Source organism: Diospyros lotus, chromosome 2, assembly GCF_014633365.1.
Source record: "Diospyros lotus cultivar Yz01 chromosome 2, ASM1463336v1, whole genome shotgun sequence".
NCBI classification, from domain to species: domain Eukaryota; kingdom Viridiplantae; phylum Streptophyta; class Magnoliopsida; order Ericales; family Ebenaceae; genus Diospyros; species Diospyros lotus.
The window spans coordinates 24865728-24878074 of record NC_068339.1 but is presented as its reverse complement, the minus strand read 5'-3'; the positions used below and the strand labels follow the sequence as shown (position 1 = coordinate 24878074).

Below are 12347 nucleotides of genomic sequence, written 5' to 3'. Positions count from 1 at the left end.
TTAACTTGCTGAGTCACATCTAGGGGCACGTGCTTAGCTTTATATGTAATTACATGATTCCCATGATAAGTACAACTTCTTCTGTAGAATGTTCTCAATCAGGATTCCCTTAATGGGATGCCCGATAATTATGATGGAGATGATGAGGGGGTCATCATGAGGCATCAATACATTGCCTTAGTCCTCTAGGGTGATTGGGCCTTTAACCTTCTTAGCTTGGGTCACTGAACCAACATGTAGTGCTTGTTGGGTACACATCTTTCAAGCCACTGAAGAATCCCTTTTTTTCTTGTTATCATTATACTCTTTCTTCCTCCAATTCTGATTTCCATGACAACTTTTTTTTCCATAACTAGGCTCAAGTGGTTGTCTTCTATGCCTTTGCTTTTTCCCTTTCCACTGGTAGGGTTGTTACCTTGGCTTATCCAACATAAAGAGATCCATTTCCTTATAGAGAATCAGTCATTCAATTTGATTGTGTAGTTATAAACCTTGTTTGGTGGTGTAACGTAGACATTCATGAAATTTGCAAATGATATTAGGGTCTTTTCCTTGCGGTTTGTTGAAATAAGGAGAAAAGTTGATCAGCCTGATGTATACTAGTGGTTCACTTTTTTAGAATCCATTGGGCCCTTCATTCACCTGCCTTTCTCTCTTCTTCACCTTCTTCATACTTAAGGCATTTGAGGGATTGAAAATATTCAAAATCTCTATCCGCTCAACACATTTGTTAGCTCAGGCAAGTAAATTCACTAGGGAGGACACTGGTCAGGAGCCCAAGATTCTCTTCATGGTAAAAATGTTATTCCTTAGTGGAATGCCAAAACTACTGCCTAACTTGCATATCTCATGCTTTTAGAATAGCCTCTCTGAAATAATCAACTTACTATTTCAATGACCCGTGTAGCCTCTATTGAATAATGAGTAGGTATGTTGGATCCTTATTTCCTTGGAGCATTTACAGTGAAGTCCATGGCACACGGTCTCATTATCTAACCTGTGTCAGAGGATACAAGATTTCTTCTCCTTTGGTGTGTTGGCGAGGGTAGAAGTTCAAATGTTAGCGGGGTGGTTACTTGAGCAAATTAATGGAAAACAAAACCCTCTTGTTATGTATCTCCTCAAAAGAAGCTAGTGCTTTCCCTTTTTTCCAAGATTTCCTCCATGATTTTCTTTCTTTAAGAGGTTACCTAGGGGTTTGACATTGCAACCCTAGTGGTGGATGATCATTAAATCGAATTTTCACTTCTTGAGGTTGTATTTTCATTGAATTCTTCTCAGCTATCTATTTTTCTTGTCCACTCATATCTTTTAACTATCTCATCCTCAGGGTTATGCTCATAAGAAGACTCTTAAAGGTCCCCAAGTCATGTTTCTTAGTGCTTTCCCATAGACCACTTAGGGTAGTAAGGGTTCTAAGGAGGTGGATGTGACCTTCTTATTGGCAATGCAAGCTGGTTCCTTAAATGATCAAGTATCATGTCTCATTTTGAATGCATCATGATTTTTCCTTGAATCCTCATATTCGGTGAGCAACACAGTTGGCGATGCTTGTGGCCACTTGAGGACTTATTCTTAGGGTTCTTTAGAGTTTGTGGAAATCGATACACAACATCTAATTGCAAAGAAAGGTTGTCTGAACAAAGAACTTCTTGATTTAGGGCACGTTGAGGAGTTATACTCACTTGATGGCTCTGCACTAGAGGATATCGTCAACAATCAGGACCCCAACCCCTAAACTGGATGTGCTAGTCGGTGTTCGGGGATACCAATTCTTTTGATGAGTAAACTTGCTTTTGTTCTGGGATTAGTGTTCTTTTGTCTATTACCTGACTGATTTCTAACACAAGCAGGCTTGGTTGTTCTTACCATCAATCTTGACTTTTTGTTTGTTTCCCATAGACGTCGCAAAATTGTTGTTTCCAAAATACAACAATTGAAATTTGTAGTGCGAGAATGATGCAGTTACGACGAAGTGAGGCAAACAACTGGCAGGTGTCTACTTGTGAAAATATATAACGGGTGGCTCTAGTCTCTGATTTTCTGGTAAGGGTGGTCTGGACAGATTCCATGACCCAGGAGAACTACCTTGTTGTAACTATAGGGAACCTTCGATTGGAGTCTCGAATGAGCCCTCGAACAAGCTTTTAGGTGAGATATCAGAGGAGCCTTTAGGTACCTTATGATAGGAAGTTGATTTTTTCGAGAGGAGCTTCCAGCGTATTTGGGGTGGAACTACACTCACAAGAACAAGTTAGAAGGAAGGTGGAGATTCCTCACCCAAGTATGCCCATCAATACTTAAGTCAATATATGAAAGAAAATGGTTATTTGGGGGAACTTATTGTAACTCCCCACTTTCTCGGGCGTGTTGTAAGTGAAGACAATTCTAAGATAATAAATTTTTTTCTTAAAACTATTGCTAAACCATATCATTCCTCATATCCATCTCAAAATTTCCATACATCTATCTCGAAAGAGAATCATCATAAACATCAAGTGCAGAAGGTAGAATCGAACCTAACATCTTAACATTAATCATAAGTTAATTCTTACATCCTCATTAACCATAAATAAGATTATACATCATTCTTCAAAACGTTCCGAATTCGAAGTAGCAGAACTTAAATACATAGGTTACATAACATACATTCAACATTAAATGCACATGTATGAATGCAATGCACATATCATCATTACTCTTACGTTTGGTTCGACTGCACCTATCTGTTGCCTTCCATTTTTACAATCTCCCTGCTAGACTGAGGTGTATGGGGGCACCCTTGGCAAAGCAACGGCACCAGTCCCTAATCCCAAACCTATGCAATGTATGACAATGAATCTCATCGTGCTCATATGCATATTTCATCATCAGAAAATGTAAATGCACTCTACGTGATGTATAACATACCAAGACATGACAACATGATATTAAAACGTTTGCATGAAACTGGGTTTTGGGTTGAATCACTTACCTTCTCAAGCTTATCGGGCTACCTCGATATTCACGCTTTTCCTTAAAATACATGCATCAACTCGATTTGTGTGCCAACCTCAAAATTCGCAGAAGTCGCTTCAACTAAGCCTCAAAGTACCCTAATCATCATATTTGTTTAAATAAGTATTAAAACATATTTTCTCATAATTTCTTGCATTTTCTTTATTTTCTCTCTATTGCTTCCTATTTTTCCTCAATAAATCCAAACTAAATATTTTATCCAATATTTCTCTATAACAATTCATAAAATAACATTCCTGAAGCTGTTGTCAAAATAACATTCTTGAAGCCACCAGCGTGCTACCCTTGCTCGCCCCTGCTTCCCGCTTCTCTCAAACTGCTGTTGAAATGGCCGAATTTGACCATATCTCTTTCGTGAACTCTCTCTCTCTCTCTCTCTCTCTCTACTTCTCTGATTCAGCCAAATGCTCTGCCCTTTCTCTCTCTCTCTCTCTCTCTCTCTCTCTCTCTCTCTCTCTCTCTCTCTCTTTATTTCTTCTTGCTTTCTTTCCTCTTCAATTTCCTCCCTTATTTATAGAGAACCGACAGTAGCCTCAAGCCTGCCTTAGCCAACCACCCCAACCAAACTCTCGATCTCTTTACAACCTTTTGGTTCCAATTGCTCTCAAACGAAGAGAAATCTTTCAGCTCCAAATGCTCTCAAATGAAGAACCAATTCCATCATACTTTTTGCAATTTCTCAGATAAAAATCCTAAATTGAAGAGCTAACCCCACATGCTACAGAAATGCACCCCATGCCTCATGGGCACGCATACACATATATATATAAAACATTATATATTACATCAATATATATATAAATTACACATTTAAGTCCCAAAATTCATCTTTATTTCACTTATGCAATTCTCTAGTTGCATTTAAATCCTCAAACGTCAAATTAATTTGCGTTACGATACAATAAATCCAAAATTAATAATTCTAAACTTACTCGATAAGGACAATGCCGTCCATGTTCCATCACCGGACCTTTGTTTCATCCCAAAACCACTTTAGGGCTGATCGTTACGAAAAATCAGAGTCCTCCTGGGGTTTCGTTGATTTCCTGGGAGTCCTCTACGATGATTCAATTTTTTTTACCAGAATCGAAGCTGTACCGAAAAATGTCTCGATTTCGATTTCTTTTAATACCATAAATCCTATCTCGAAACACTCATCGAGACCATATCATTTTCCTTAGACAGTTACACTCCGGGACATTCCTCTTAGTCGATTCGATACTTATAACTGTAATAAATTATACTTAAGCCCCTAATCTTTTGATAATTTCACCTATAGCCTAAGTTGAAATTACTCTTGAACCCTTTAAAAAAATTTGGGATATTACATTCTCCCCTCCTTACAAAAATTTCATCCTCGAAATTTGCCATATATTCTAAATCTCAAAATCCCACCCTCAAAATTAGCTCTTGACTGATCAAATAATTAGGGAAGAACCTACCTAATTACCACCTTATTTCAAATAATCATGTTGCAGCTTTTCACAGGCGATCACACATCCCAAGGAAAACTACATCGTCTATAATCATCTCTTAACCACAAGACCTTTGGCACGTATATCCTATCTGAAACTTGAGATTGCCATCGCGCATCTCAGAATTAGAATCTTTGGGTTAACCATGCTCATCAATCGCTAGACAAGTACACTTGTCAATCACGCATGCCTTTCAAATTTCACTTTTAAATCCCATAACCACATATCCCTGTCCTTAACCACGAGTCTCAACCTGAGCTCCAATCACAGCTAGTACACACATCATCACGATCAGCCCGCGGCTCTCATATCATCATTTTTTCAATTTGCATTCACTAAATCATCCAATCGATATCCTTTTACATATCACTTTTCTATTGCCCATTTTTTTTTTCACGACGTCATTTATCTTGCTTTGGTATTTTTCTAACCTTAGCACATAAGTCCATGATCTAGATACATCTTGACTTCTATCAAATGGTCAATTTTCAATATTTTTTTTCCTTTTTTTTTGTTCTTTTCTTTTCTTTTTATTCTTTCTTTTTCTCCTTTTACTTCTTTCTTTTTCTCCTTCTCCTTCCTCATTCCTTCTTCTCCGCGAATGCCTGCACGAACTAATCACCATCTGCGCATAACCCCGGCCACCCCTAGCCTCCGCTGCCGCCACTGCGACTGCCTTCGACCAACAACACCTGACCCACGATCGCCGCCACTGACCGATGCCTCTACGGTCTCTGCCCCAGCCTCTCGTGCGCAAGCCAGCACGTATAGCGCCCCCACCCCTGCAACCAGCCCTAGCCGCTTCCGCCACGCGTTACCGTGCATTAGATCTCCTTCGCCACCGGCCGCCATCGCTAGATCAGGCCTGCCGCTGCCGTTGCTCGTTGCTACCAAATCTGGGTTGACCCGACCCGATTAGGTCCAATTAGATCCGACCCATACCTAATCCGTCCAAATCTAAGCCAGTACCCAGATCCATCATGCCAAGACCCCAGTTTCGATGCGGTGCCTACTTAGTCTTGCATGCCCAAGGTACCCCACAGTGCTTCTTTGCCCCTTACTTCAACCAAGAGGAATGAGCTATTGATTTTTTTGCCATCCACAGAGTTTTTAGTGCCAGAAATGCCTCCATCCTTCTGGCCCAAGTTCTGGCAAGGGACCGATCTCAGGCAGTTGTTTCACTCACTATTGAAGTTCTAGCTCGGCTTCAAGATCCTTTTTACCGCTGTGTGTCCCATATTCTTACCCTCTAACAATAGGTTAGTGGTCTGCAAGCTTATCCAACTTTATTGCAGGAATTTGCAAACTATTATGCATATCCTCAACCTGATCCAAATGGGTCTCACCCACAACCCAAACCAAGTCCATTTTTAAAAAACGCCTCACTTCTTAGTTTTCATGCCGATACTAGTAGTAACCAGTACCCACTCCGAGACGACGTCGATGAATTTGGACCCGTCATGTTCGGGAACCATCGTCGACACTGAGCATCAGCAACATTATCGGTTCTATGGTTTGGCTTTTTTTTTTTTTTGTGTACTACTCATGGTTTGATCTCTTGTAAATGTATTGAACATATAAAATGAATGTTATATTTTGGGTACTCTAATGTCGCATTCCCTTATCTTACCCTCGATTGCATATCAATCTTAAAAATATCCTAGCCTCTTGCAATAATTCATCAAATCGAGGTAAAGATACTGATTCTTAATTATCACCTCATTTAAAACTTGATAATTTATATCCTCAATCAAGCCACACATAACTAAATATTAAATAACCTCAAGCTATCAATAACAAATTTATATATCAAGAAATAATTCCAATACATCTTCCGAGAATACATCCTGATATTTCTCTCATCACCTCAATTTTCTTACGATTTTTCAGTAATCGCAAGTGCCTGTACCACATAGTAATAGGCTCCTTATATTCATAACTTCCTGTCATCACCTTAAATGATTTCCCTAAAGATTTCTCACAACTATCGGGACAATAATCCATAGCCATACCACCAGCTAGTGGTACACCTCGCACTCCAGTTCATTGGAACTTGGACCCCATACAAGGTACAAGCCCTATTTTGTTGTTCCAGATCTTCAACATCTGATTGTCTCCCATGTCATTTGCTATAACGCTTTGGTCGACGGGTCTCCCGTACCTTATCACAAGCCATCCATCAGCCATTTGTAGTGGGTCCCTAGATCTAGATCTGTTCACTGCGAACACCAAACTAGTAGTGTTGGCACATTACAAGGGTTCCTTGTCCCGTCTCTACGAGTCACTTTGGTAGCACCACTGTCGCATCTTTAGCAGGCGTAACTCACACGCCATTACTTGACCACCTTCTGTCTCTCGCTCAATCCAATTCTTGGGATCCTTAATCTATACGTCTCTTTCCTAAAGTTACTGGATGAACCCCTAAAATATTTATCATCTGATCCTAACTCAACAGCTAAGCTATGTCACATCAGACAAACTATCCATGACTCGATCAATCTTGATACCACCAATTTTCCTATCATTCGTCATAATGATTCCGACTAATGACTTCAAATCAACAGTCTCTAAATCTCATAAATCCATATTCATGATTACCGAATCATCCTTATGTTCGAACCAAATTATCGGACCCTACCTTTCATAGCTTAGGTCATTCTAACTAGTTGTTCTATCACTTAACAACGTTAGAATCCTCAAATCAATAACCTTTAAGACTTTAATTGACAACCCCGAATTCCCAAGTAGGGATTTCATTCTATGAACTATCAGTTTCTTTTTTCCCTTAGTCTCCTCTTGGGGTTCTTACTAACTGGATCTAACCGTATCAGGTCACCTTAAGTTTCCAAGTTGTTATTCCGTAAATCTCCAAATAGGGTAAAGTTATGAGAATCCTCAATTGAAATAACACTTAATCTCCAAGTCAAACTCTTCTAAGTCTCCAAATAAAATTTCGTTTTGACACGAACTTTTTCAGAGTCCCATAAGTCGATACTAAACCAAACATACATGACTCCTTCACGTGAGTCGTTTCCTTTGAGGTAACTTTAACCCAATTCCTATTTCACCCTATCTCATTATCCGTCATCAAATCAAACGTCAAAATTTTCAAATTCTATTCTCCAAAAGCATTAATCGAACCACCTTAAGTTTATTATTTCCTAGGATCCTCGATCTACACTAAATTATTCCTAACTCGATTATTCTCAATTTCCACTGGTACCCCTGAGTCTCCAATCAAGGTTTTTGTTAGTTCACTTTGATACCAACTGTAACACCCCACTTTCTCGGGCGTGTTACAACTTAGGACAATTCTGGGATAATAATTTTTTTCTTTAAAACTATTGCTAAACCATATCATTCCTCATATCCATCCCAAAATTTTCATACATCTATCTCGAAAGAGAATGATCATAAACATCAAATGCAGAAGCTAGAATCGAACCTAACATCTTAACATTAGTCATAAATCAATTCTTACATCCTCATTAACTATAAATAAGGTTATACATCATCATTCCTTAAAACGATCAAAATTTGAAATAGCAGAACTTAAATAAACGGGCTACATAACATACATTCAATTCATCATGCACTTTACTAAGTGCCATTTCATGCCTCATTCATCGTCGTTTCTGTTACAATCTCCATCTGGAATGCTTGAACATTCCAGGGGCAAAGACCAAGTTAGATGATGAATCATTTAAGTAAGGTACAATATTAAATGCATGTGTATGAATGCAATGTGCATATCATCATTACTATTACATTTGGGTCGATTGCACCCAACTGTTGCCCGTCATTTTTACATTCTCCCTGCCAGACTAAGGTGTATGGGTGCACCCTTGGTAAAGCAACGATGTTAGTCCCTAATCCCAAACCCATGTAACGTATGACCATGAATCTCATCGTGCTTATATGCATATTTCATCATCAAAAAATGTAAATGCACTCTACATGATGCATAGCAGAGCAAGACATGGAAACATGATATTAAAACGTTTGCATGAAACTGGGTTTTGGATTGAACCACTTACCTTCTTAAGCTTATCGGCCTACCTCGATATTCGCGTCTTGCCTTGAAATACTGTATCATCTCGATTTGTGTGCCAACCTCAAAATTCGCATAAGTCGTTTCAACTTAAGCCTCAAAGTACCCTAATCATCATATTTGTTTAAATAAGTATTAAAACTTATTTTTCCATAATTTTTTGTATTTTCTTTATTTTCTCTCTATTTCTTCCTATTTTTCCTCAATAAATCCAAACTAAATATTTCTCAAATATTTTATCCAATACTTCTCTATAAAAATTCATAAAATAACATTCTTGAGTTTCTGTAATTTTTTAAAAAATTTTACTCACCTTGACTTAGCATCTCAGGCTTCTTTGGTATGCATGCCCTGATCTCGATATGCGAGCCCGATCAATTTTCTAGCTACGGGCATACTCCTCAATCCCCAAAATAATCCTCAGAATTATTTTAGCATTTTCCATAAATTTTCTCTATTTTTCCTATTTTTCTTTTCTTCTCTTTTCTTTTTTTCTTTTCCTTTTCTTTTTTTTTTCTTTTTCTTTTATTCTCTTCTTCTTCCTCACTTCATCTTCTTCTCCACGCACATGCGCACAATGCCTCTTGCAACGTGAGACCAGCACCTCCCACGACCACCTACCACTGCATGCCCGCCATAGTTGGCCATCGTACTAGTCCCCACCGGCCTCGCTATGGCCACCGCTACTCCGCCTTACTACTCTCGCGCCCGTCACTGCCATGGCCGAATTTAGCCACCTCCGATCGCTCAACTATCGATGCGCCGCCTTCGATTGCCACCCAACTTCCTCTCGATCTTGCTTTCTCATTCTTGGCCACGCTCATCTGCCCTCTATCTACACTACCATAGTCACGGCTTGCGGCCATGGTTGTTGTTTGCTTGTTGCGGCCAACTTCAACTGCTTTTGTGGTCACCATTGTGGTTGCCGTCAACCACCAGCGTGCCACCCTTGCTCACCCCTACTTCCCGTTTCTTTCAAGCTATTGTTGAAATGGCCCAATTCGGCCATCTCTCTCTTGCGAACTCTCTCTTTCTGCTTCTCTGATTCGACCAAATGCTTTGCCCCCCCCCCCCCTCTCTCTTTCTCTTTATTTCTTCTTGCTTTCTTTCCTCTTCAATTTTCTCCCCTATTTATAGAGAAACCACGTAGCCTTAAGCCTGCCTTGGCCAACCACCCCGACCAAACTCTCGATCTCTCTTCAACCTTTCGATTCTAATTGCTCTCAAAAAAAGAACCTATTCCATCATACTTTTTGCAATTTTTCAGACAAAAATCCTCAATTGAAGAGCTAACCCCACATGCTGCGAAAATACTCCCCACGCCTCACGGGCACACATATACACATATATATATATAAAACATTATATATTACATCAATATATATAAAAATTACACATTTAAGTCTCAAAATTCACCTTTATTTCACTTATACAATTCTCTAATTGCATTTATATCCTTAAACGTCAAATTAATTTGCGTTACGATACAATAAATCCAAAATTAATAATTCTAAACTTACTCGATTAGGACAATTTCGTCCATGTGTCATCACTGAACTTTTGTTTCATTCCAAAACCACTTCAGGGTTGATCGTTACGAAAAATCGGAGCCCCCCTAGAGTTCCGTTGATTTTTCGGGAGTCTCCTACGATGATTAGTTTTTTTTTTTTTTTATCAGAATCGAAGTTGTACTTAAAAATGTTTCGATTCCAATTTCTTTTAATACCATAAATCCTATCTCGGAACACTCATTGAGACCATATCATTTTTCTTAGACATTTATACTCCAGGACATTCCCTGCAATCGATTCGGTACTTATAACTGTAAGAAATTATATTTAAACCCCTAATCTTTTAATAATTTTACCTATAGCCCAAGTTAAAATTACTCTTGAGCCTTTTAAAAGAATTTTGGATATTACACTTATAGAGGTTCCGGTAAGTGCATAATAAATAAATAATATAATTAATGAATATAAAAGAGGTATATTTCTCACAGAGAGAATGGTTAGTTGGGCTTAAGAGGAATCCCTCCTCAAGGACTTAATGGCTTAGGAAGTCCTTTAAGAGAATGTGGGCCTTACAGTAAGCTGCAAGAGCAGGTTCTTGGTGTCTAAGGTATGAATTTTTGTAGTAAAATGTGGTTTATCCCAAGTAAATATGATATTATCAAATAAGATAAGAGATTTCCGAGTAAAGGAAATATTTGCAGGTGATGTAACGAGTCTTCCGAGAGGGATTAATTGCCGCTGGAGGAGGGAGATGGCCACAAGGAGGAATTTCCTCCTGGTGGATGCTTTTCCTGGAGGAATTTCCGCCAGGTGGAAGTGTGCTCCACCTAGAGGAAATTTGTTTCGAGTGGAAATGTGTTCCACTCAGAGGGATCAATTCTCCTATTGGAAATGTGTTCCACCCTGAGCAATTAATTATCATCTGGGGTAGAATGCTACTTGGCGCGGCTAGAATTAGGAAATTCGTTCCAGAGGAATCAATTCCTCCTAGGGGAATTAATGTACAGCAAACAGGCCTGCGGGAAAGAGGTCATGCGGCCGTCTAAGTAGAGCAGTACGGCCTTCCGGGTCTTATTGCTTTCGGGTGGAATTCCACCTAGGGAAGTTTAACCTTCTACCCGGGGGAAGATCAGACTTCTAGGCAGAATAATTCCACCCAAGGAACCTTCCACCGGGAGGAAGATCAAACTTCCAGAAGCAACTCTTCTTTATTTTTTAGTTGCCCAAAAAAAGTCCCTTATGCTTCATTTGACCTGCTATTTTTAGGGTCAGTCTTGCCATTTTTCTCTGGACGATTTTACCCTCAAATTTATTATTATTATTATTATTATTATTATTATTATTATTATTATTATTATTATTATTCATTCATTCATTCACTATTATTTATTCATTATTATTTTTGAAAAAAAATGCGTTCAATTGTAATTATTCATTATAAATATGATTAGGTGAACGCTTAAAAAATCTATGCCACAACAATCGTCAAGTCATAGTAATTAGCTATTCCCCATTAGTAGGTGGCCATTCCGAGGGATGCTTGCTCTCTTTTCTCATCAATCAAATCTAGGTTTTCTACTAGCGTCGTGTCGTTTACCTTCTCATCAAATCCACTCCACCAAGGAGATTCAATCCCAATTTCCATAAGAATCAATGCATTTATTCCATAGACCAGATTAAATGGTATCTCCCCTATGGAAACTCTACTTGTAGTTTGGTATGCCCATAGGATCGATGATAGCTCTTCTACATAAACACCCTTTGAATTGTCAAGTCGAATCTTTAGTCCAAGAAAAATAGTTATGTTGCTAACCTCCGCATGTCCATTGGTCTATGGGTACGCTATCGAGGCTATTCTCAACTCGATCCCAAGGTTTCTATAAAATGCCCTGAATGCCTCACAATTGAACTATTTGTTATAATTGGTGTGAAAATTCAGGGCATGTTGAATTGGCATATGATGTCTTTTCATACTATTACTTCCACTTTCTTCTTAGTGATCAAGGCTAGCATTTCTGCTCAACCCATTTTGTAAAGTAATCAGTGGCAACCAAGAGAAATTTCCTTTAGCTTGTTACTTGTGGAAAAGGTCCTAGGATTTTCAATTCCCATTGTTCAAAAGGCATAGGTTGGTAGATATGTTGTATGGCTTTGATTGGCACGAACTAGATAGTCATGTGCCTTTGACATTTGTTGCATTTTCTAATTTTTTTGAAAGCATTTCTTTGCAATGTAGGCTAGAAGAATCCAGCATGAAGCACTTTAGTTGCTAATGCCTTTTTCTCGAGGTGT

General features: G+C 38.8%; 1 protein-coding gene across 21 annotated transcripts in view; it reads right to left on the bottom strand.

Annotated features, from left to right (window-relative positions):
* LOC127794047 (cysteine-rich repeat secretory protein 38-like) overlaps positions 1-12347 on the bottom strand; it is a 48070-nt gene that overhangs the window by 22692 nt on the left and 13031 nt on the right. Inside the window, exon 3 of one of the 21 annotated variants that reach the window (XR_008021528.1) lies at positions 2539-2818. The exons of 19 other annotated variants lie outside the window; for them this stretch is intronic. Coding sequence is in view for 1 of the 2 variants with exons in the window: in XM_052324930.1 (XP_052180890.1) it covers positions 2757-2818 (62 nt within the window). In the remaining variant the exon portion in view is untranslated. Of the gene's footprint in view, positions 1-2538; positions 2819-12347 lie in introns of those variants that run through there. One more of the 21 variants, XM_052324930.1, reaches the window with a different exon arrangement.